Source organism: Styela clava, chromosome 12, assembly GCF_964204865.1.
Source record: "Styela clava chromosome 12, kaStyClav1.hap1.2, whole genome shotgun sequence".
NCBI classification, from domain to species: Eukaryota; Metazoa; Chordata; class Ascidiacea; order Stolidobranchia; family Styelidae; genus Styela; species Styela clava.
The window spans coordinates 14320894-14343055 of record NC_135261.1 but is presented as its reverse complement, the minus strand read 5'-3'; the positions used below and the strand labels follow the sequence as shown (position 1 = coordinate 14343055).

Below are 22162 nucleotides of genomic sequence, written 5' to 3'. Positions count from 1 at the left end.
GAGGGGTGTAACCCAAGCTAATTTGCAAATGGTATTCCTGGTACCAAATGTATCACACACTTTACAGTAATTATAAATTATATTTGAAAAATAAAGCACATTAAAAATGTATTTTCAAAAAACAATTGGTTTTATCTGCAGATACCAGGTTTATATTGAGATTGATCATTTTAATGCTAAATTTTCCTTAGTCAAAAGGCACACTTGATTCGCAAAGATTTATGAATGCGCACAGTACATCAATTTGTCTAATGTTTTGATTCCATAGGCAGGATGTTGTGGATCGGTGCAGCTCAGGATGGGATATTTTTGCTCATAAATGCACATTACGTGTTTCACATGAATCCATCGTGCTCAGATTCGACTGTTTTCAAGGTCTGAAGGCTCCAACTGATTAATATTATTGGTACACAAGAGAACTTTCAATGTGGCATGCATGGGTCAGTTGGAGTCACTAACATCAAGATATCTATAGGCAAGGATAAGATAACCTGGAAGTAACATGCCATAATTTAGAGTAAAAAATGTATCTGCCTCCACAGCTCATATTTTACAGTGTTATGGTTCTAGTGAAAAAGGGTATAGGCGGCTTCTTTTAAGTGTGGTAGGTCTAGATGAAAGACACATTAAATGTTTATGCTAACAACTGCAAAGTGATATTGCAACGCATACAAGGCAACAGAATTTGTTGAAATGGTCCTGCCTTTTTTTAAAACCCCCCTTTTTCTAACTATTCTTTTCCGAAATGGCGATGGCGAAAATTCAAATATTGATGGGACAGAAGCAGCTGATAATGGGTTATCTCTCCTTTTTCCTGAAAAGAAATTAAACACTAATCATCATTTGACAGTGCCAACTGCCAAGTTTGTGTATCAGACCGGTAATAGATTACCTGCTAACTAACAAAACAATCAGACAACACCTTCTGACCATTAATGAAGATTTCCTTCCAATTTAAAACGCAAATATGCCTACCAATGTCGGTAGTTTTTAGGATAGGATTTATCTGGTGAGGGAGGATTGCAAGGTGCAACATCGTACGATTACCATTCTATGTCGGGATTAGTTAGCCAGTTATTTTTTTCAGAAGCATGGACTTGATGGTGGGGGGATGTCGTAATCGACCAGCGGTCGTGTGAACCACCCTGAGTGGAAAGCGAGCTGCAATCCTCTACGCCTAGCCCAGGCCTATCAATAACAGTAGTTTGTCATCTGCTTTCCATTGAAATGAGGGAGCTTATGAATATTTAGAGAAATTGATAACGGCACATTATCACTCACCATCAACAAAGTGCTGTCCGCAAACAGTGAAACACAAGCGAGATGACCTCTGGACTTGACACCAAGCAGTCCTGCCAATAAATGATATCCACATTGCGGGACGTTCCGGATTTTTTGAAAACAGTGGCATATAACTGAAGATCCATTTCGTTGTCTATAGTACTATACGTACAGCCAACGGAACAATACGAAATAACCATTTTCAACAGCCAACCTTACAACTGACAGGAGCCAAATGGACGTTTTTGTTTTTTTGCCGTCCAGTAAACAAAGTCACGTGACCCGTGCAAGTTCTCTATAAGTTGAGTGAAAAAGCGGGTGTGAAGTAGAGATGTACCGATATTACTTTTGCCGCCGATACCGATACCAGTTAAAAAATCCGATACTGATACGCCGATATTCGGAAACGACCGATATTCCGATACTATGTAATTATCACCTCAATTGTGCTGGGCGGACGGCTTAAAACAATAGTCTTTGAGCATTATTAATAGTGCACATTTTTTCGGATCAAAAAAGAGGAATGTCACATAATAAGATGTAGATGTTTGGGATCCAAATGCGTTAATTGGTTCAGATGCATTGAGAACTGGCGCTAGTTATCTCGGTGCTTTATTAGAAAACTAGTAGGATTTGGCTACTGTTGGTGGTAAAAAAAAATGTTTAGCCTACTTATCGTATGAAACTGATACATTGAGTAACGTGCGTAGGATTTTGGGCCAATATAACGTCGTATTTTGAATTTTACACATCGGAACATCCATTAATATTCGATTGATATAATTCTCCATAATTACCATGTAATATTAGAAATTTTAATATAAAAATTCGGTAGAGAAAATACCCAAATTGATTGACCCAGTTTGACTGATAAATGGCTTAAAACAGGTCAGTCAGCGGGTGTGGGAACGGAACGTGCAATCGCTCATAAATCATGATCTATCCAAACAAAAAATAATTTTCAAGATTAGTATTCTAACCTATTTTTTTAAAACATTCTGAATGATATTTAGAAGCTAAATATATATATCGGAAATATCGGTCCAAACTTAGCCGATACCGATACACTTCGGATACCGAAAAATTGGCAGATATCGCCGATACCGGTACATCGCTACACCTCTAGTGTGAAGGCCAAATACTAATAAAGAAAATATTGCATTTTTTTAGACACGAAAGATGATATTATGCCTCAAAAACGTTGGTAGCTTGAGTCAATCTTCAAAATTGGATAAGGGCTTTTGTCCATTGTTTTGTAGAAATAGAGATACCATATGACTCAGCACCATATTGAGATTGTCTAGAAAATACGTAATGGCTATGAGATGACACCCAAGATAACAACCGATTTTCTCAATTCACTGTGTATTCATTGTGTTGTTTTGCGTGCTTTTTTGTTTAAGGGAAATCAAAATATCTTTGCTCTGCCACTTTGCTTGGAAATCTTTGCCACAAACAGTACTTTAAATTCAAACATGCCTTGATATTATATTTATTTACGTACACTTATCTTCTTATTTCCACTCATTAGTAAAACTGAGTTACATTTTATTAGTCGATTATGAATGAAGATGTCGTTCACGCAAATATTAACTTAAACCTTCTAGGTTTGTCATAAATACTTACGATATCTCGTGCTCACAAGCAGAAAGCATCGCAAAACGCTATCACCGAGAAGTACGTGCACCCAGCGCACGATATATGTGGCAATATGTGTTCTCGATGAATTGTATTGAAAAAACTTATGTGTGACAGTCATTGACAGATCCAATAAAACGTGTATCTACTATCTATGCGAAGCTACACGCGGCTATTTTATGAGTTGCTTAAACGTGTAAACTTATATATCTGCTATAAACTACAGATCTTTTTGTATAATTAGTACGCTTGGTGATGATCTCATAATATACAACTGTTTCAGTGGACCTTCGTCGAACCCATGGAAAAGCTTCATCGCACCCCAGCGATTCGATCGAACCCAAGTTAAGAAACACTGTTTATACGCAAAAACCCCTGCACTAAACAGAAGGCGTCATTCTATAATTATTTATATTAGAATGTATCAAATTTCATATGGACTACGCGATGATCTTAGATTAATTAAATTCAACTGAATGTGACTTATGAGTTGAAATTGATCAAGCTGGATCAGCCGTAAACGTGAATAACGTTACTGTAATAGTTGTACATGGCGACTTTCGCATAGCACACGTTAGCAAAATCAAAGCGGAAGCCGTCAACATCAAGAAAAGAATACTGCCAAGAACATAATAAAAAATGAATAATCTTCTTCCAATCTCTTAAGTTGTATGTTGGTTAAAACTATTCTAATGTTTTCCACCTTATTGTCTGATCTATTGCTAAACCTTCGCGATTCCATGCTAGATTTTGAGTTTCGAGCAATGAGATAACGTAACTCAGGGCTTCCCAACTCATCATCTTTAAATAAATTCAAGTTGAATTGAATTGAACAGAAGTCTCAGTGAGAACTTTTTGAATGCTCGTTATTCACAAGCGTCAAGATCCAATTTAACACTAATCCAAGTACTAATCTAACAGGTGCTCTTCCGATTATTTCAGTTTTTCCAACAACATATGAGAAGTGCAAAAACTTTTATTAATGAAATAAATGTACTTATTAATATAATTAGCACTTTATCTGTACCGTAAAATCGCACTGTGGGAACCCTTGACGTAAATAAAAGACTTCATTTCGGGAAAAAAACTATTTCTTTGGAAATCATTTATCGTATTGCATCCTAACCAAATTCATTCCTCATTTTATTTTATTATTTTGAGGTATTATAGTCGCTTTTTGATAGTATTAGCAGCATCATTACTAAGTTTGAGTTGGGTTGCGCGAGCCTAACTTCCTATCTTTTCTCTATGCCTTTATGCTAGTGGATCCGTATGCGTATACTGCAAGGATACTGTAGCTGGAATAAACATGACTATTCTATTCAATTAAAGAGTCCAGCTGCACACTATCACAAATGTATTTCTGTACCGTTTCGTCCGACCAGAGTCAGACTTCCTCAGACAACAGTTTACAACAATGGCAAGAAATAAATTTGGTAAATGAATTTGAAACATCAAATCAATTATGACGTAATGCATAAACATTTAATTTGCATTTAGCCGTAGAAGTAATGATGGGAAAATTAGAACCACAAATATCAGTGGAGCTCATTTCAGATGTTCGTGATTCTCTAAGTGCCCATAATTTTAATTACATTTAGTTACCCATCATTTTCGTAAATGCAATAATAAAACTTTTTTTTTTAATTACATCTGAAATGAGCTCCACTGATATTTGTACGAAACGTTACAGAAATACATTTGTGTTAGTGTGCAGCTGGACTCTTTTATCATTACTAAGGTCGTATTAATAGCTCAGTGTTGTTAGATATTTACAAATGACGTTTTTTTTTCGTTAGCCAATGTTATGATACCCTACTCTCATAATCATTTGAACTCCCTACTCCATTGCCAGTTTAAAACCTTACAAGATTGTGATACAATACATACTGTTATTGGGTAAACTAATGCTGTTATCAAAAGTAGGAGTATGAGATTATCAATGAGGTATTTCTATTGGTGCAAAAATAAGTCAGAATAATATATGTAATAACTAATGTCAACAACTCCAAGACCAAAATAAATTCCATACTGCCACGCCTTCTAATTTGTCATTCCACGAAGTTGCCGCAGCCTCTTGGGCTCATTAATTGCAGCTTTTTTATAAAAAACCACGTAGGAGAAGAGCCACGCGTCACACATAAACTGTTAAACCGAGGAATTTTAGATTCATTTTTATTTGTATGAAACTGGTCATGCATTTAAATAGCAAAACGTGTATAGGCATAGATAGAGCACATTCTCAAGCCAGATTCATCATCACCTACACTTGTATACAAAGCAATCATCTACATTGTTCTAAATAGCATTTTTCATTTAAACACAAAATATCAGAAAGTATATTGATTATAATTATTAAGTTTTGTGAATAATTCCGAGCAAGACGAAAAAAGAAAAATACCCACATTTATTTCACATTTTACTCTGGTTGTTAGCAGTCAATTCATTACCACTGAACTGGGCAATTATTGCTATTATACTTTTGAATAATATTTGCAGTGCTTATTGAGATATTGAGTTCGAGAGATAGTAATTAGGTATTAGAACAATAGAAATATGTTTTCATATATGTCAATTTTTGCGAACGTCTGTTTTTCTCAGATATTTTTTCGTGCGTTTGACTTTTTCATTCCTATGAATTTCATTGGCCCAATCAGTGGCTTTCTTATAAGACTCGACGGCCAACCTGTAATGTTCAATTGCTTCGCCAAATTCATTGTTTTCGCTGTAGGCAATTGCAGCATTGTGATGACAATGTCTGAATACTCGACGTTTTACGGCATCGTTGTTATATTCTTTTTCCATAAGTTGAATGACGGATAAGTTGACCGACACAGATTTCTCTCGAATATCACAGTAGTAATAGCAGAGAGCGACGTTATATAAACACCAGACTTTGTTAATGAATTTCACTTTTGACTCTTCATCTGCAACGCATGGTACCAACTCAGACATCTCCAGCAGGAGGGGTGGAACACAACAGTGAATGACTTTTTTCATCATTTTGTCCTCTTTGGTGATTTTCTTAATAATTGATGTTATTTCTTCTACAGTCTCCTTTATTCCCAGAACAGAGAAATTGCGTTTTGTACTGATGTGATGGAGTTTGGAAGCAACATAAAAACAGATGATAGAAAGAATATTCAACTGTTTTTCCTCTAATATACTCCCCATGTTCATTACATCTTTTACTTTACCAACAAATTGTCGCAAAAAATCATCTTCTATTACAAGTTCTTCTAAACTTTGCGTCTTCAGATGTTTGCATATTGAAGCCAGAGCATTTCTCTCTCTGTCTCCACCTTCCATGTTCTTGTCGCAAATGTCTGTCTACCATTATCTTATTGTAGAGTGTCTCCCATGTTTTACTAACTACTGATGAAACGTTGGCCCAATCGTCTTTAATTTCTTCCGGTATTGCAACCACTGTCGAATAAAAAGTTGAAGATATATGTTGACATTTTATAACAAGCATAGAGCACGAAGTCTAAATCTAACCAATCAACCAGTATAGTTTTGACATATAGCACGTTGATTAATATTGATAAATGTCAATTTCTCAAAATAAAAAGAACTTATTCAGAACATCTGATTTGACAAGAAAAAAAATATGCAAAATTGAACCATATTATTCTGTAACTTCTTTCCGGTATATGCTGATAAATTTGGACGCTTCTTCATTTTCATGTAAAAGTGCTTCGTGTCCTTTATCAGCCATTTTGTTGATTTGATATCTGTCCATCGTTTCTGTGCCTCCGCCAGAAGTTTTTCTTTCTGTGACCACAGAGAGTCGTTATTCCTACTTTCAACCATGAACAGCCGTTGTTCATGGCAACACATATAAAGATGAAAATCGGTAGAAAGGTTTGATTGGGATTGGGAACAAGTTACATTTATTGATAAAGGACTAACAGAAGTCTCAGTGAGAACTTTGTAACTAACATCAAGATCCAATTTTTATCCAAGCACTAATCTAACATTTTCTCTTCCATTCATTTCAGTTTATCCAACAACACACGAGAAGAGCAACAACTTATTAATATTAACAACTTATTAATATAATTAGCACTTTATCTGTTGACCCCCTGAGTTCCCGCTTTGGACCCCTGTGGGTCTACTTGGACCACGTTGAGAAGTGTGAGGTAAATGAACCGTCATTTCGGGATCAAACTGTTTCGTTGGAAATCATTTATCATATCGCGTCCTAACCTAATTAAGTACTATAGTCGCTTCCTAATGGTATTGGAAGCATCATTACTAAGGTCGTGTTAATAGCACATTGTTGTTAGATAATTACAAATTTCCCTAGCCAATGTTACGATACCATACTCTCATAATCATTAGAACTCCCTACTCCATTACCAGTGTAAAACCTTACAAGATTGTGATACAATACATACGGTTATGGAGCAAACCAATGCTGTTATCAAAAGTAAGAGTATAAGATAATCAATAAGATATTTCTTTTGGAGGAAAAATAAGTCAGAATATATATGTAATAACTGAAGTCCAAATCTCCAAGATCAATCTAAATTCTGTACTGGCACGCCTTCTAATTTGCCAATCCCTGAAATTGCAGCAGTCTTTTGGCCTCAATAATTGTAGCGTATTTATAAACAGACCCCGTAATAGAAGAACCACGCATCACACATAAACTGTTGAACCGAGCAATTTTCGATTCATTTTTATTTGTATAAAACTGCTAATGCATTTGAATAGCAAAACGTGTATATGCAAAGATATAGCACATTCTGAAGCTAGATTCGCCATCACCTACACTTGTATACAAAGCAATCATCTACATTGTTCTGAATAGCATTTTTCATTTAAACACAAAATATTAGAAAGTATATTGAATATAAATATTAAGTTTTGTGAATAATTCCGAGCAAGGACGAAAAAACAAAATTACCACATTCAGCTACTTAAGCTTTGGCGCTGGTCTAACTTTTTTTCACACTTTACTCTGGTTATTAGCAGTCTATTCATTAACACTGAACTGTACGTAATAGAACAAGTGAAACGTGTTTTCATGTATATAATTATATATATGTCAATTTTTGCGTATTCTGCTCTTCTCAGATATTCTTTCGTGAGTTTGACTTTTTCATTCATATGGTTTTCACTGGCCCAATCAGTGGCTTTCTCATAAGACTCGACGGCCACCCTGTAATGTTCAATTGCTTCACCAAATTGATTGTTTTCGCTGTAAGCAAGTGCAGCATTGTGATGACAATGTCCGAATACTCGACGTTTGACGGCGTCGTTGTTATATTCCTTTTCCATAAGTTGAGTGACGGATAAGTTGACCGTCACAGATTTCTCTCGAATATCACAGTAGTAATAGCAGAGAGCGACGTTATATAAACACCAGACTTCGTTAATAAATTTCACTTTTGGCTCTGCATCTGCAACGCATGGTACCAACTCAGACATCTCCAGCAGGAGGGGTAGAACACAACAGTGAATGACTTTTTCCATCATGTTGTCCTCTTTGGTGATTTTCTTAATAATTAATGTTATTTTTTCTACAGTCTCCTTTATTCCCAGAACAGAGAAATTGCGTTTTGTACTGATGTGATGCAGTTTTGCAGCAACATAAAAACAGATGATAGAAAGAATATTCAACTGTTTTTCCGCTAATATACTCCCCATGTTCATTACATCTTTTACTTTACCGACAAATTGTCGCACAAAATAATCTTCTATTACAAGTTCTTCTAAACTTTGCGTCTTCAGATGTTTGCATATTGAAGCCAGAGCATTTCTCACTCTGTCTCCACCTTTCATGTTCTTGTCGCGAATGTCTACCATTATTTTATTGTAGAGTGTCTCCCATGTTTTACTAACTACTGATAAAACGTTGGCCCAATCGTCTTTAATTTCTTCCGGTATTGCAACCACTGTCGAATAAAAAGTTGAAGATATATGTTGACATTTTATAACCAGCATAAAGCACGAAGTCTAAATCTAACCAATCAGAAAGTAGAGTTTTGGCATATAGCGCGTTGATTAATATTGATAAATGTCAATTTCTCAAAGAAAGAACCTATTCAGAACCTCCGATTTGACAAGAAAAAAAAATATACGAAATTGAAGCATATTATTCTAAATTTGGAAGCTTCTTCATTTTCATGTAAAAGTGCTTCGTGTCCTTCATCAGCCATTTCGTTGAATTGATATCTGTCCATCGTTTCTGTGCCTCCACCAGAAGTTTGGCTTTCTATGACCATGGAGAGTCGTTATTCCTACTTTCAACCATGAACAGCCGTTGTTTATGGCAACAAATTATAAGGATAAAAGTCGGTAGATAGGTTTGATTGGGAAATTCAATTCACTTGAGTATTACAAATACATTTTTTGAGGATATTTCCGTCTTATTGATATATTTATAGTACAATAACTTACCCAGTTGAGTAGCTATGCCGCGAGCAGGTGGAGATCTGGAATATCAAGTACAAGAATCGTTACATAACCGACCTTGAATTACGCATCAATGTTACATCATATATGTTATAACTTTTGGGAAATCTGCATATAAGCTGATCAGTAGAGTATTGAATATGCTTTTTTTGCGTTGAAACAATACTTTTTTAATTCAAACTTTTTATACATCTGGTATTGTCCTAATCAAAATCCAGAATTCAAAATTAAAACGGCGAAGCTTTGGTGGAAAATACTAGGCAACTAGTAGAGTTTACAAACACCCGCATGAAATGCTTGTAATTTGAGTAATAAAAATAATAATATTTTAGGAGTGTTGAATCACTTACACGTGATTATGTATTATATCTCCATGATGATGATGGTATTCATTATGTATTGCACCAATGTGGAAAACATTGTTAATAACTCGTGGCTCTGCTGCCAGCCGCAGTTCTTCAGGTGGATTTGCTTCTGCCATGTCAGTATTGGAAGCTTCATGAGTATTGAAAGTCAGTATTTGGAGTCTTCATCATCTTAATTTATGTGTAAAGATAAAAATATACAGTAAGAAAGAAGATTAAATTCGGAATTAATGCAGCTCTACTCGAAGCCCTCACTCGAGCCAATAGTGACAAATATATTATACATATTTAAATGGCTATGAATCCCAGGAAGACAAATGTGGCAATGGAGACTATATTGAAAAAAATTATGATATTCATTACATTCTTGAAAATATACGTCAACATGAAAACTAAAATAACGATACAAGATCTTTCTATTGTAAAGCAATGCTGATTGATATTCCACAATGTATGTTTCTGTACAAAAATTCATTTAACAGTATTGAATGACCTCAAAACAACTTTACCATAATTAGCTACTCAATTTCAGTCCTAACAACAAGAAGTTAGCAAAACAATTCAATCATCTAGCTGACGTTCAAAGCATATAATTCTATAAGTGCAATCCTTCAAAAAAACAAAAAACTACAAAACTTGAACAACTGTAAAACTAAAACGAATTGACGATACAGTTTCATTTTGATAGAGTGAACTTCATAACTTCTTCCATAGGTTGGTTATTTGTCCTATACAAAATTGATATTAATTTATTGACAAAGCTTCCTGTGCCGTGATTCTGTAAAAAGTGCAAAATTAACGGAATCGCCGCGCTCATAATGAAATTTGATCTTATCTTCCACAATGCAATTTACTGAAGGACGCAAGTATTCAAATACAATTTATATATATTTTTTATTCACGGTGGATCTATTGAGTTAAAATTGTGCAACTAGCACTTCACGTTCGATAGGTTGGTACATTCATTTATCTACTCGTGTTTCAACTTGTCTAAGGACAATAAATACCGTATATACAAAAAGCAAAACAAAATAAATCATCTTGTTGGATGATTAACATTTAGGCTATAAAGTATTTGTTGTATCTAAGCTTTTATTGGTAATATAGTAATATAATTAGGAGCCGAACAACGTACGATATAGCATAATATTAAATGAGATGGATATATTCATGTCATTCTCTACAGTCCATTCGTATCCGTTATAGAGGCCGGACTTTCCTAGTTGCTTGGAATTACATCTTTTCATTTAAATACGTGGTAACCAGGGGCGGACACTTTCCATAATTTTGGGGGGCGAACTTGGATCGCCTACCGAAAAACACCGCGCCGTGTATTGTCACGTAACAATAACCTGTCGATGTCATTCTCCTAGCATATCTAGGCTGCTTTGCTTGGACACGGAACTTGCGCGTCACTGAACTAATTTCTTGAATATAAGCACACGGCTTTTGCTAACAAACAGAAACGACAAATTGGAGGAGTCATATTGGGTTTCAATTCCTAGTTCTGCATAAAGCGCACTAACGCCGTTTCGTAAAATCAGAAATGCAAAACAAGGTAAGCTATTGTGCGAATTTTTTCCTAAATTTTACCAAGGAAATATCATTTGATGATTTGACTAGTAGAATTTCCATTATTGCCGATTTATTAAATCATCATTTGAACTCGAAATAACATTCAGGATTCACGCAATGACTTTGCAGGGTTTTTATTCATAATTTAATTCGAAAATAAACAGGCACGAGTTCAGGCGCGCAGCCAGGATTTTCAAAAAAAAAAGGGGGGGGTTCAAAGTCGGAAATTCCCTTTGCCGTCTGTAACAGTCACCGCGATTATGCGCTCGTTAAAAGAGCCGCCTTTTTAAGCGTATAATGATTTTTCTGTCGCGTAGAATATTCAATCCATGTCAGCCACGAGATTCTAAAATGTCCCTATTTATTAATTTAATTGTGTTCAACGTAACTCGCGGTTGCGACTTCTTACGTCAAAATAAAAATATTCGTGAACTAAATACAACGTCGATTTGTGGACATAAAAATATGAAATAAGCTGCCAGATCTATTTAATTTTGATACGTATTTTTGCAATCTTCCGATATCGTTATCGCCGTTACAAAAATCTCGATATCTGATATAAAATCCCGTATAGTACAATATTACTTCATACAAAGAAAATAATTATAAAGTATACAAGTAAATCGAAAATACAAATTCACCGCCTCGAAATCCACGCCGAACAGTCGCCGCGATTACGCCACTTGTTAAAAGAGACGACTTTTCAACGAAAAATGATTTTTTACTTGTGCAAAGTAATCAATCAAAGACCGATACGGGCACATTTAAAATGTCTTGATTTATTAAATTAATTGTCTTCAATTAAAATTGCGGTTGCGTCGACAAAACAAGAGCCCCTCTAAAACACTATACGGCAGTCCGCGGACATAAAAATGTGTGGTAAACTGCCCGTTTATATATTGTTTTAATCCGTATTTTTGCTATTTTGCGAATTCGATAAATTTGAGATGTACTTGTAACACTGACTCCGCTCAATCGCAATGCTGCCACTCGGATTATTTTTAAAAATAAAACCTTTTGCAAAATCTGTATATTTTCTGTCAATTTTCACGAAGTAAAATTTATTTCAGTACAATAAAAATTAATCGAATATACTTTAAAAATCTCTTATATATCATCACAAACCGGGACAAAGTCGCGTACTCAACCTTGTTTAAAGTCAACACGAAAATTTTCGACGTCAACTTAAAAGTAATGGATAAAAAGTCAAATCCCGCCCACAATTAACTGTGTTTCGATAGTAACGAAATGTTTTTGAAGGCCAACCGGAAACCAACTATAATGTGTGCCGTAGGAACACGAAATTTTGCGATTTTCGATGCCTAGAAAAGCGTTTTTTAACTGTCGCGGGCCTCAACAAAACTTATATTGTTTACGGTTTTATTTTTAGTATTTTATATTGCTGCTTTTCAATCAAAAAATATAGATCTCGGATTTTACTCCTTCATTTGTCTTTAGAATCTCGCCGATGAACTTGCCGGGTTCAAAATTCCGTGCTAGTACAAATATAAAATAATTATCATAGTCATCGTGTCACAAATTTGTAGAAAAGATGTGATTCAATGAGAATAAACGCCAACGTAACAGGTCACAATGATGAAAACAACCGGCGATTTTAGCAAAAGGCAATTGAACGCGTTATTGACGACTTTTTCAGGTTTTAAAAAAATTCCAAGGGGGGGGGGGGATATCTTTTTCAGATAGTTTCTGTGGTCTGAAAAGTCGAATAAGCGTTTTTAGAAATATTAATTGCTTTGATATTTGCCCGCAAATTATGCTGGGCCTTGCACGAACCCCAAAACGTGAAAAGATACGTCCAGCGGTGAAAATTGTTTAAATCTTTAAATCTATTTAATGTTTTAGCGATAATGAATAATTGTTGTAAAGAAAGTTTGCCTCTTTCACTTCTCTCGCAAGTGCCAACAATAACACTATTGAAATATTTTGACAATAAGAAAACCATATTAAATTGTAATTAGTTGTGCAAAACCGTGGCGCGTGATCGGCGGTGCGTTTGAAGACGGAGTATTACCCGTGCGGGTGCGCATGTTTCACGAAAAAGTAAGGTGCTCCGAAAGCGCGTTGGTCTACATTATTGTAAGAAAACAGTTATAATATCGGTAACTAACAACCGTTTAATCGCGCTCGACTATCGCACTTTTCGAACATGATAATTTTGTAAGGCGGAAATAACATGTGTAAAAATTTTTTGCGAAATTATTGGGGGGGCGACCGCTCCCCTTCGCCTCCCCGGGTGTCCGCACCTGGTGGTAACATGGACTGGAACATATGAGCTGTGTTCAGTGGCCAATAAAGTCATAAAAACGCCTGTCTGTGATAATGGAATAATCCAATTCATAGAAACGCACAGTTGAATAAATTATAATAGCTACTACAAGTGCCTACTCCCGTCGCATATTTCAGCTAATCTCTTGATATTTAGGCAAATAATCCCGCTTGCCTAATTATTGTTGTATCCTGTGGGTTGCATAGATAACGATAATTTAAACATTTTATCTATTACACTCTGAAGTAATTAAATCGGTAAATCTGAATTTACATAAACGTCTATCTACGATTATTGAACTCATTGGAGGTGATGTCGCGCGTTAATAGACACAATTGTGAAAACTAAACCTACTAATGAGATAACAACAATGTTATGGGAATACGCAATATTTAGTGTGATAAAAAGTGCAAGTTATCGCGGCGATACACTTGAACAATTCGAGGTCACTACAGATCGCATCAGAATTCCTTTATGAAAGTATACCGCATGGTACATAAGGAATCTGACCAATACGTATTTCTTCAGGCACCAATATTGTACTATGTTCAACGTCGTTTCCCCCTATTCCAAGGTATGTTTTGTCCAGTAAACGAAACAAGGCCCTTTTTTGGTCCAGCAGATAGCAATAAAACAAACGGGGAAATATTACCAACAGCAAGCTTACAGAAAAACACAAAGCGAACCAGGTTTACGATTGATGCAATTCTCGACAACGAAAGGGAAGACGAAAAATATAATCCATCAAAACAAACAAAGTCAAGCGAATCGTCTGTCAACAATCCTAATACATCGGTTGATTCTGAAGTTATATCCAACTTTGATTAAGAGTGAATTGTAGGAGACAAACAGTATTAAATAGTATCTGCGAACTATGTTTACGGTGATCATTTTTCAGATTGACGAACAGGTATTCCAGAACATATTAAATTGATATATATATGTAGTGCCTCATTTTCCAAGCGGGACACGTGGGATACGTCCGACAAGTGGGACACTCCGGGCGGCAAATTGGACAAGTGGGGCACATGGGAAAAGTGGGACAATTTGAGTGAAAAATTGTGGCACGTTGTACAATTGGGAGGGGGGGGGGGGCAAATGAGACACATGCCACAGGTGAGACAACTGTGACGCAACATATTTAAGACGCCCTTCTTTGTTCTGCGACAATGGGTCATGCAGGTTTGGGTCTATACTGCGATCTTTGAAGTGACTGCGATTGGATTTTACTCGATCGTTGAGAATCTTCTGTCTGGTTATGCTCTACATCAAAATATTGTTTTGCTCTTTATCTATATACACGGAGAAAAGCTCCGATTGAAAGAGAAATATAATTGTAATAATCGTACATAATTATAAAACGTGAATCAGAGTTTAGGATGGGACTCTGGGGCCTACGTGATGAAAAGTCGTTCGGTTCTGCGAGCATTTAGGTGACTGCGATCGATTTCTTCTGACTTTGCAGAGTACGTTGGTATAAAAATTTATAAAATTACCTAAGAATTGTTCCGCTAAAAGGTAACAGTAAAATATTTTGTGGAATATCAGGTCCGTAGACTCGGAGTAATATGAAAGAATAAATGTAATAACTTTCCTTGTCGGCTGCTGCTGTTGACCAACCAAGTTTTGAAACAATGTGCCTCAATGCTTTCGCTCTGTTACGCTATCTATAAAATAGGCTATAGGTGAAGCCACACTTCATCGGTGAGTAAGAGTCTGCACCACAAATCACGTATTAGATTAATCATATTCATGACTTTTGCGAAATCGGTAATTGGGGTTGACTGCGGTCACGGGAGCACAACCCCTAATGTGGCAGCAATACTTCGTACAACGTCAATCCAATGATTCGTTCAGGTGAAGTCCTCATTTAAATTTACTTTTGGTGGTCAGATATTGGTTGGTCAAAAAAGACGTTCACTACTTTGATACTAATTTGTGATATCCCTCATCAATTTATGCGATGAATTGTTTTCACGACCCATATAAATCATTCAATTCGTCAACTATGTGTTTGACATACATATATTTTCGATATAAAACGTTACTCAACTTGTGGTTTATTAATTTTGATATTTCTATGTTGTCGTTTCTCGTTTTCGTTTAATTTTATGAGCATTTTTTTTATTTATTTATTTCAAATCATAGTAAAATGTTTGAAAATAATATTCTTTCGGAAAATATACTGATGAGCGGTAGTTTATAAAACGATGAGAAGAATATATACGGATAATTCCGTGGGCATCGAGATCTTTGGGATCCATATTTCTTACTTTAACTTTTTCTTAATCTTCAATTTCAAGAGGTGCTAACTTCGGAATAAATTTTATTTTATTACTGAATTATATTTAGCCCCTTTTATTCTCCAAAGAACCTGAAACTTTACAACAGTACACATTGAAAATGTGCAGATATATACGAGTACATGGTAGAGGATTGTAAACAAAGCTATGAAATCATGAAGTATTATTGGAAACGTCATTTCCTATCCCGTCGGATATCTATATGGAATGACTCACATCAGCCGATATGATCCTGGAAGTGTTGCTGGCGGAAGGTTGTATAAACTGCAAAATATTTAAGTTGAAATGCAGCCTATTTGTATTAGTGTATATAACTGTGCATGGCTATAGATGCCCATAGTCAATCAACCTCGATCATTCATGACAAATGTGAATTGACACCAAAGAAGAATGTGGACTGGTCGGAGGCAAGTTTTGTATTCAAGTCTTTGTGACCTGAAGAGTTAAGAAATTGAAATGAAAACTTTGTTTGAAGCAATATACTGTATTAAATATATAAGTTAAAAGGATGAAATACTTCGAAAAGAAAAGGCGAAATACAGAGTGACCTAAGAAACAAATCCCTTAAATTTCTTAGTTACTTCTTCGAAATTCGAGAAAATTTATCTAATTTTGTTTACAAAAATTTTTGCTGAAACCACTAATCATCTCAATCATCGACGTCGTTCAAATAATATTCAGCACTTCGCTAGCACCGTCACATAATGTTCCATATTCACCGTTCGATATTCGTTTCCTTGTTCGTCCGGAACATTTCGTACGCAAATGGCTACACATGCCGCGCACTGGGTGTGACATTCTCTGCAAGACTACCCGATGTGCCCCTGTAAACGATATTTTTGTTATTGACATGCCCAGGTAGCAGAAAGTGCGCTTCAGCATAAAACCAATGGACCAAGGCAATTTTGCGCAGCGTATACAGGTCTGTCTACAACATCACAAAGATAGTTTAGCTTATAGTATAAGCCTTATACAACACATTCTAGAATCTAGAGCAATGGTTCTCAACCTATTTTCTTGAAAAACTTCACGAAAAACATGAAATTTTTTCTGCGAAAATTGACACTTTCCTTTTGATAATAATTAGGTAAAAATTACCACCCTTTAACAAAAAGCAGCATCATCCATTGCTACTACCATCAAATTTAATTAACTTTATCAGCAACTCTAGCAATTTTTAATAGGTTGTGGCTCACCTCAAAATGTTCCTGTGGACCAGCTATGGCCGACTGGTTAAAAACCAGTGTTCTAGGGAGAGAACAACTTTTGTGCAAAGCGTCTTAGACTACTGTAACGTTCTGGTATAATCATACACAAACAGAAGTCCAAGGGTAAACAATATTTAATAAACTTACTTCATTTGGGGCTCCCGAAGTATGCGAACCAAGATGGCGGACATCGGAATGTGATATGTGTACTAGGTTGTGATTAGGCCATAATTTTAGGCATAAATACTACGGGAGGCTCTTGGCTAGTCTTCGAACTGATAATAGGACTAAAATAGGGAAAATTGGAAAAATTTTATGGCCTAACCCTAACCTGTTACCCATGTTACGTTCCGATGTCCGCCATCTTGGTTCGCATACTTCGGGAGCACCCTTCATTTTTGTACAAGTGTGTGTTCTCGTTGCAATATGGTGCTGCAATGCGTGCTCAATCTCACAATGATTGAAACTATGGGAATTTGATAATTCTGGGTGATGACAAAAATATATTTTAATTGATATCCGATAATATTTAACTTTGTTTTAATAGATTTCATCGTCAGATTGGTATCTTTCGTATCTTTAGGGCACAAAAGCATATCGATTGTGCAGATAAATAAATTTTGGGTGTACCCTGCGAAGCACATTAATTAAGTGAATTTCACCTGCTATTTCTTTTTGAGTAGATAATGAGAAACACTGTTTTAGAAAGCTTAATATAAAATGAATCTAAAGCAGCTTCATAATTGTATTTTGACAAGCAGTCTATTACACGTTATTTATAGTTTCGAACATATATCTGAGCCTAAAGAATTCGTGGTCGCACTTTTCAAAACCAAGGAAACAACACATATCGAGGAATTCGTGAGTTATCAGTTGTTAAACACTACCCGATTTATTATTGTAAATTGGAACTATTTCTATAAATACAGAAGACGCAGATCCTAGAGAAGCCGACTCTCGAGTTTCTTCTCACGTCCATGACACAGCAGTTGCGCAGGAAGGTTTTGTGTTATTTTCAAAAGGAATCCATCAGGATTTCACGGCGATTAAGTTTTACAAACCTATAGTTATCATGAGGCATTTCAAATAAGTACACAAATTATATACATGTTCGAAAGCAGCATCCAGGGGTAGCTGAAGAATGAGCTTTTTTCGTGAATACAGCCTTGCGTGTAAATAAGTATGTGAAAGTGTGATATTGGGCCAACGGACGGGAAACTAGAATATTCGATTTATTAAAAAAGTAACTATGCACTAGAATCCATTTTTAGCAAAAAGCAATATCTGATATCTAATACACCAAGCAACTCATTAGAAAACGAAGGCAGTTTTAAAAAATAACATTTTATAATCAGATTGATTCAATATTTCTATATAGTGTGACTTCGACTGTGATCACTATGGTCGTAACACAACCGTTTGTATAATCCATGTGTGTACGGTTACAGATGAATCTGGTGAATCTTGAATGGTGACACGGAGATCATTGTTGCAACCGACTATTCAACATACATCGTTTGTATTGATTGTAATGGAAATGGCAAGAAACGAATTAGCTTTTTATTCATACACAACCGTAAGTTTATGAAAACGAGTAAAGCATCTTATTTGTAAATTAACTGTTTCAAGTTACAGCAAATGCGTTAACTGAAATCGAGGTATAACTTTGAAATGTGATTTTGAGTATTGTGCTGCCAGGGAAATCAGACAAGCACAAGAGAACAGCTGCCATGATCATATATTGTTACGTAAAATGGCATCGTACTTATTGTTGATTATTTCATACAAATATCAAACATGTCTTATTTTAAATTACAATGTCAATAAAAACATAGTTAATATCTTGCAGGGATTCAGTGGATCGAATTGTATACACCAACACCATATCCACCAGCAAAAGACCTTCTTGACATTAAGAATGCTTTGATTGATTTAAAGGCCATTTCACCTCTAAATAATTCTCAATGCTCAGATGTTATGGGTGCTTTCGACATCTCAACAAGATAATGCAACGACGCAAATATTATATTATCTGACGGTTATTAAGACTTATAATTATCTACTCATTTTATTATAGAATAATGTGTCAAATAAATATTCAGACGTAGTCTAAAGAACTATGCTTTCGACAGGCCTGGGAAGCATTATTTTTATCGTTTGTATAATCTGATGTGATCGCTTAATTGTGGAAGTGGAAATAAGTTGAGAGCCAACAAACGAAAGTCGAGAACTCGGGAGAAATAACAAAATTCGTCGCAATACCACAGGTACGCTAATTATTTCTTTACATATTATCAGTGATTCGCTGTATCACAATTCGAAACATATTGAACATAATTGCTTTTGGGTCACCGATTTTAATGCTCGTTCGATATACCTTGTTTAGAATAGCCTACTTTCCATATTTCAAAGAATTTAATTCTATTCAATTATCTAGGAATTTTGGTTTACATAAAGTCGATGAAGTTTCCAAATAATGAATTTTTAAGGGACACTAAGGGAAAATTGTGCGAGATGAACTAGAAAGTGCTTTACTATATGTAAACAGCAATGTTCTAGGTGAAGTATAGGGTCCCATAATAATCAGGACTAAATTTGAAAAAATGAATAAATTTAATAAAGTTGCTCTGGCTGCTGCTGTTGACCATCTAGGTTAGGGTGGTCCAACCCGTGGCCCGCCGAAAGTTTTCGAGTGGCCCGCTCGGTATTATTCGAATCCCAATGTCTTTCACAAATCTGAGCCCTTATTGGAACCGCTAATGAAAAAAATGTCGTTCAAACGCGCGAGAAGCATCACCTAGCTATCTAAAGCTTCTTTTATGTCCATTTATGGCTGTTATTGCCAGTGACACATGTTTGAATTTATTTTTATCGTCTGTCATGTATTTCAATCTGTTTTTCTCTTTTTTTCTGTAAAGTTAGGAAAGGCAGTTTTATGACCTCAATATTTGACAGCATTTACTTCTACGAGCAATTTTTTTCACAGATGAGCCAAGTAATATCCCCCGTGAGACACTGAGTGAGTTACTAATCGTTCTAAGCGTTAGGAATACGCTCGCCATCGCATCTCTGATTACTCTGTATGAGTTCGCAGGTTCGAATCCCATGCGGGGATAGTTATGTGCGAGAGGATTGCTGGAATCTTCGCCGCCGTAGGGTGATTCACGTAATGGCTGATCGGATACGCCTTCCTCCAGTAGGGTTTAGTTTTTTATCAATTCTAAAAAAAACATCATGTTTTATAACAATTTTTTTTCTTTATTCTTTGTACTTTTCATTGAATTACCCCCTGCATCGCCGCTAAACTACGTCAAAACGTTGCGTTCGAACAGCTGCATACGCTGCCGAAATTATAATTTCAAAAATGTAAGTAAAAATTCTTGTTTTGACTTTTATTTTTATTGCGTACATTCATCACCACGGTGGTATCTAAACTAAAGTCATAAGATTTTACCCGGAATGTTCATCCGAGATACCAGAGAGACATTTTGAGACGAAAAATCATGAAAATTAGCTCACGAGCCTACTACAAAATTGATTTAGGGAAAGGCAGCCTTCGGCAAAGCGAGTGCGTTACGATAATGAAGAATAAACTTACATCGGCGGCAATCTACTGATTTAAACGATGAGACGCACTAGCCTAGGGCCCAGGGCTACTCAACTATTTTTACCGAAGGTCCGCATACAAAACTTCAAAAATATTTTGGACTTTCCAGAAATTATATTTCGGCATCTTTAAACACGCTATTCCTCGGCCAACCAATGATTATTAGCTAATCAAAATTGTTTGTTATGGCGTTATAGTTCTTTTCATATATATTTTTAAATCTATAAAAGTTTTATAAATAAAATTTTAAGAGTGGGGCTAATGATTCAGAATGAAGAATTATGCGCGGTCCGAATCGAATACTCAGAAGGGCCGGATTCGGACCGCGGTCCGCCAGTTGAGTAGCCCTGGCCTAGGCTATGCTAATTGTAAGAGTCCTCTGATGCAAAGACGCTACAACTAATCTGTTATAACGCCATAATAAGGATTTCGAGTTTATGTATTGACATTTTTCTCATAAAATAAAGGTATTATTACGGTTAATTAATCCTGTTCGGTTAATTTATGCTTTGCATACTTTGTTCTTAAGGTTGAAGTGAGTCTTCAAAATTTTACAAACTGAAATCACATTTCAATTTTCGCAAGGTGGTTTCGTCGCAGGGTCGCTCACGTAATACCTTATCGATTACGTCTTACTGCGCCAACCACGTTTGCGGTCGCACTGAACTAAAGCTTGAGAAGGTGTGTATGAGCCGTTATCGATATTTGCGCCGTTTCGAAGGATTTATTGCAAATAAGAAGCGCTTGGCAAGTTTTTACATCCATTTTCCTTCAACCTATTTAATACAAAAAAATCAAATAGTACAGTCATTTTGAACAAAACAGGCAAAAAAAAAATTTGATTTAAAACAATTGTTTTAAAACAATTATCTTTGAACAAATCCCAATAATCCACCATCAAGTCCATGGTACCGAAGACAAATAACTAACTAATCCCATACCCGACATGGAATGGTAACCGGACGAGAGGCCGTGGTTCGTCATATGGTTTATGCTTATTTTAAAACACAGTGTTAATATTGACATAGTCAACATCTCGCAGAGATTCAGTGGATCGAAGTGTACACCCAACCCCATACCTCTCGACAAAATATCTTTATGGCATTAGGAATACTTTGATTGATTTGAACGTGACATCGACTCAATGCTAAATGATTCTCAATGCTCAGATGTTATGAGTGCTTCCGACTTCTCAACGAAATAATGCAACGACGCAAATATTACATTATCTGATGGTTCTTAGGACTAATTATCTACTCATTTTATTATAGAACAATGTAGCAAATAAATATTCAGACATAGGCTATATTAGAATGTTTCTTTTAGAATAGTAACGTAGATTTCGGCAGGCCTGGAACGCATTGTTTTTAACTTTTGTATAATCTGATGCGATCGCTTCATTGTGGAAGTGGGAATAATTGAAAGCCATCAAATGAAAGTCGAGCACTCGGACGAAGTAACAAAATTTGTCGCAA

The 22162-nt window shown here is 35.8% G+C and overlaps 1 protein-coding gene across 1 annotated transcript in view; it reads right to left on the bottom strand.

Annotated features, from left to right (window-relative positions):
- Positions 1–7576: 7576 nt before the first annotated feature.
- LOC144430345 (uncharacterized) overlaps positions 7577–22162 on the bottom strand; it is a 28794-nt gene continuing 14208 nt past the window's right edge. Inside the window, exons 2-4 of the mRNA XM_078118254.1 lie at positions 9693–9878; positions 9328–9362; positions 7577–8822 (exon numbers count right to left, since the gene is read on the bottom strand). Of these exons, the coding sequence (XP_077974380.1) occupies positions 7837–8822; positions 9328–9362; positions 9693–9823 (1152 nt within the window). The 5' untranslated portion in view covers positions 9824–9878 and the 3' untranslated portion in view covers positions 7577–7836. The remainder of the gene's footprint in view (positions 8823–9327; positions 9363–9692; positions 9879–22162) is intronic.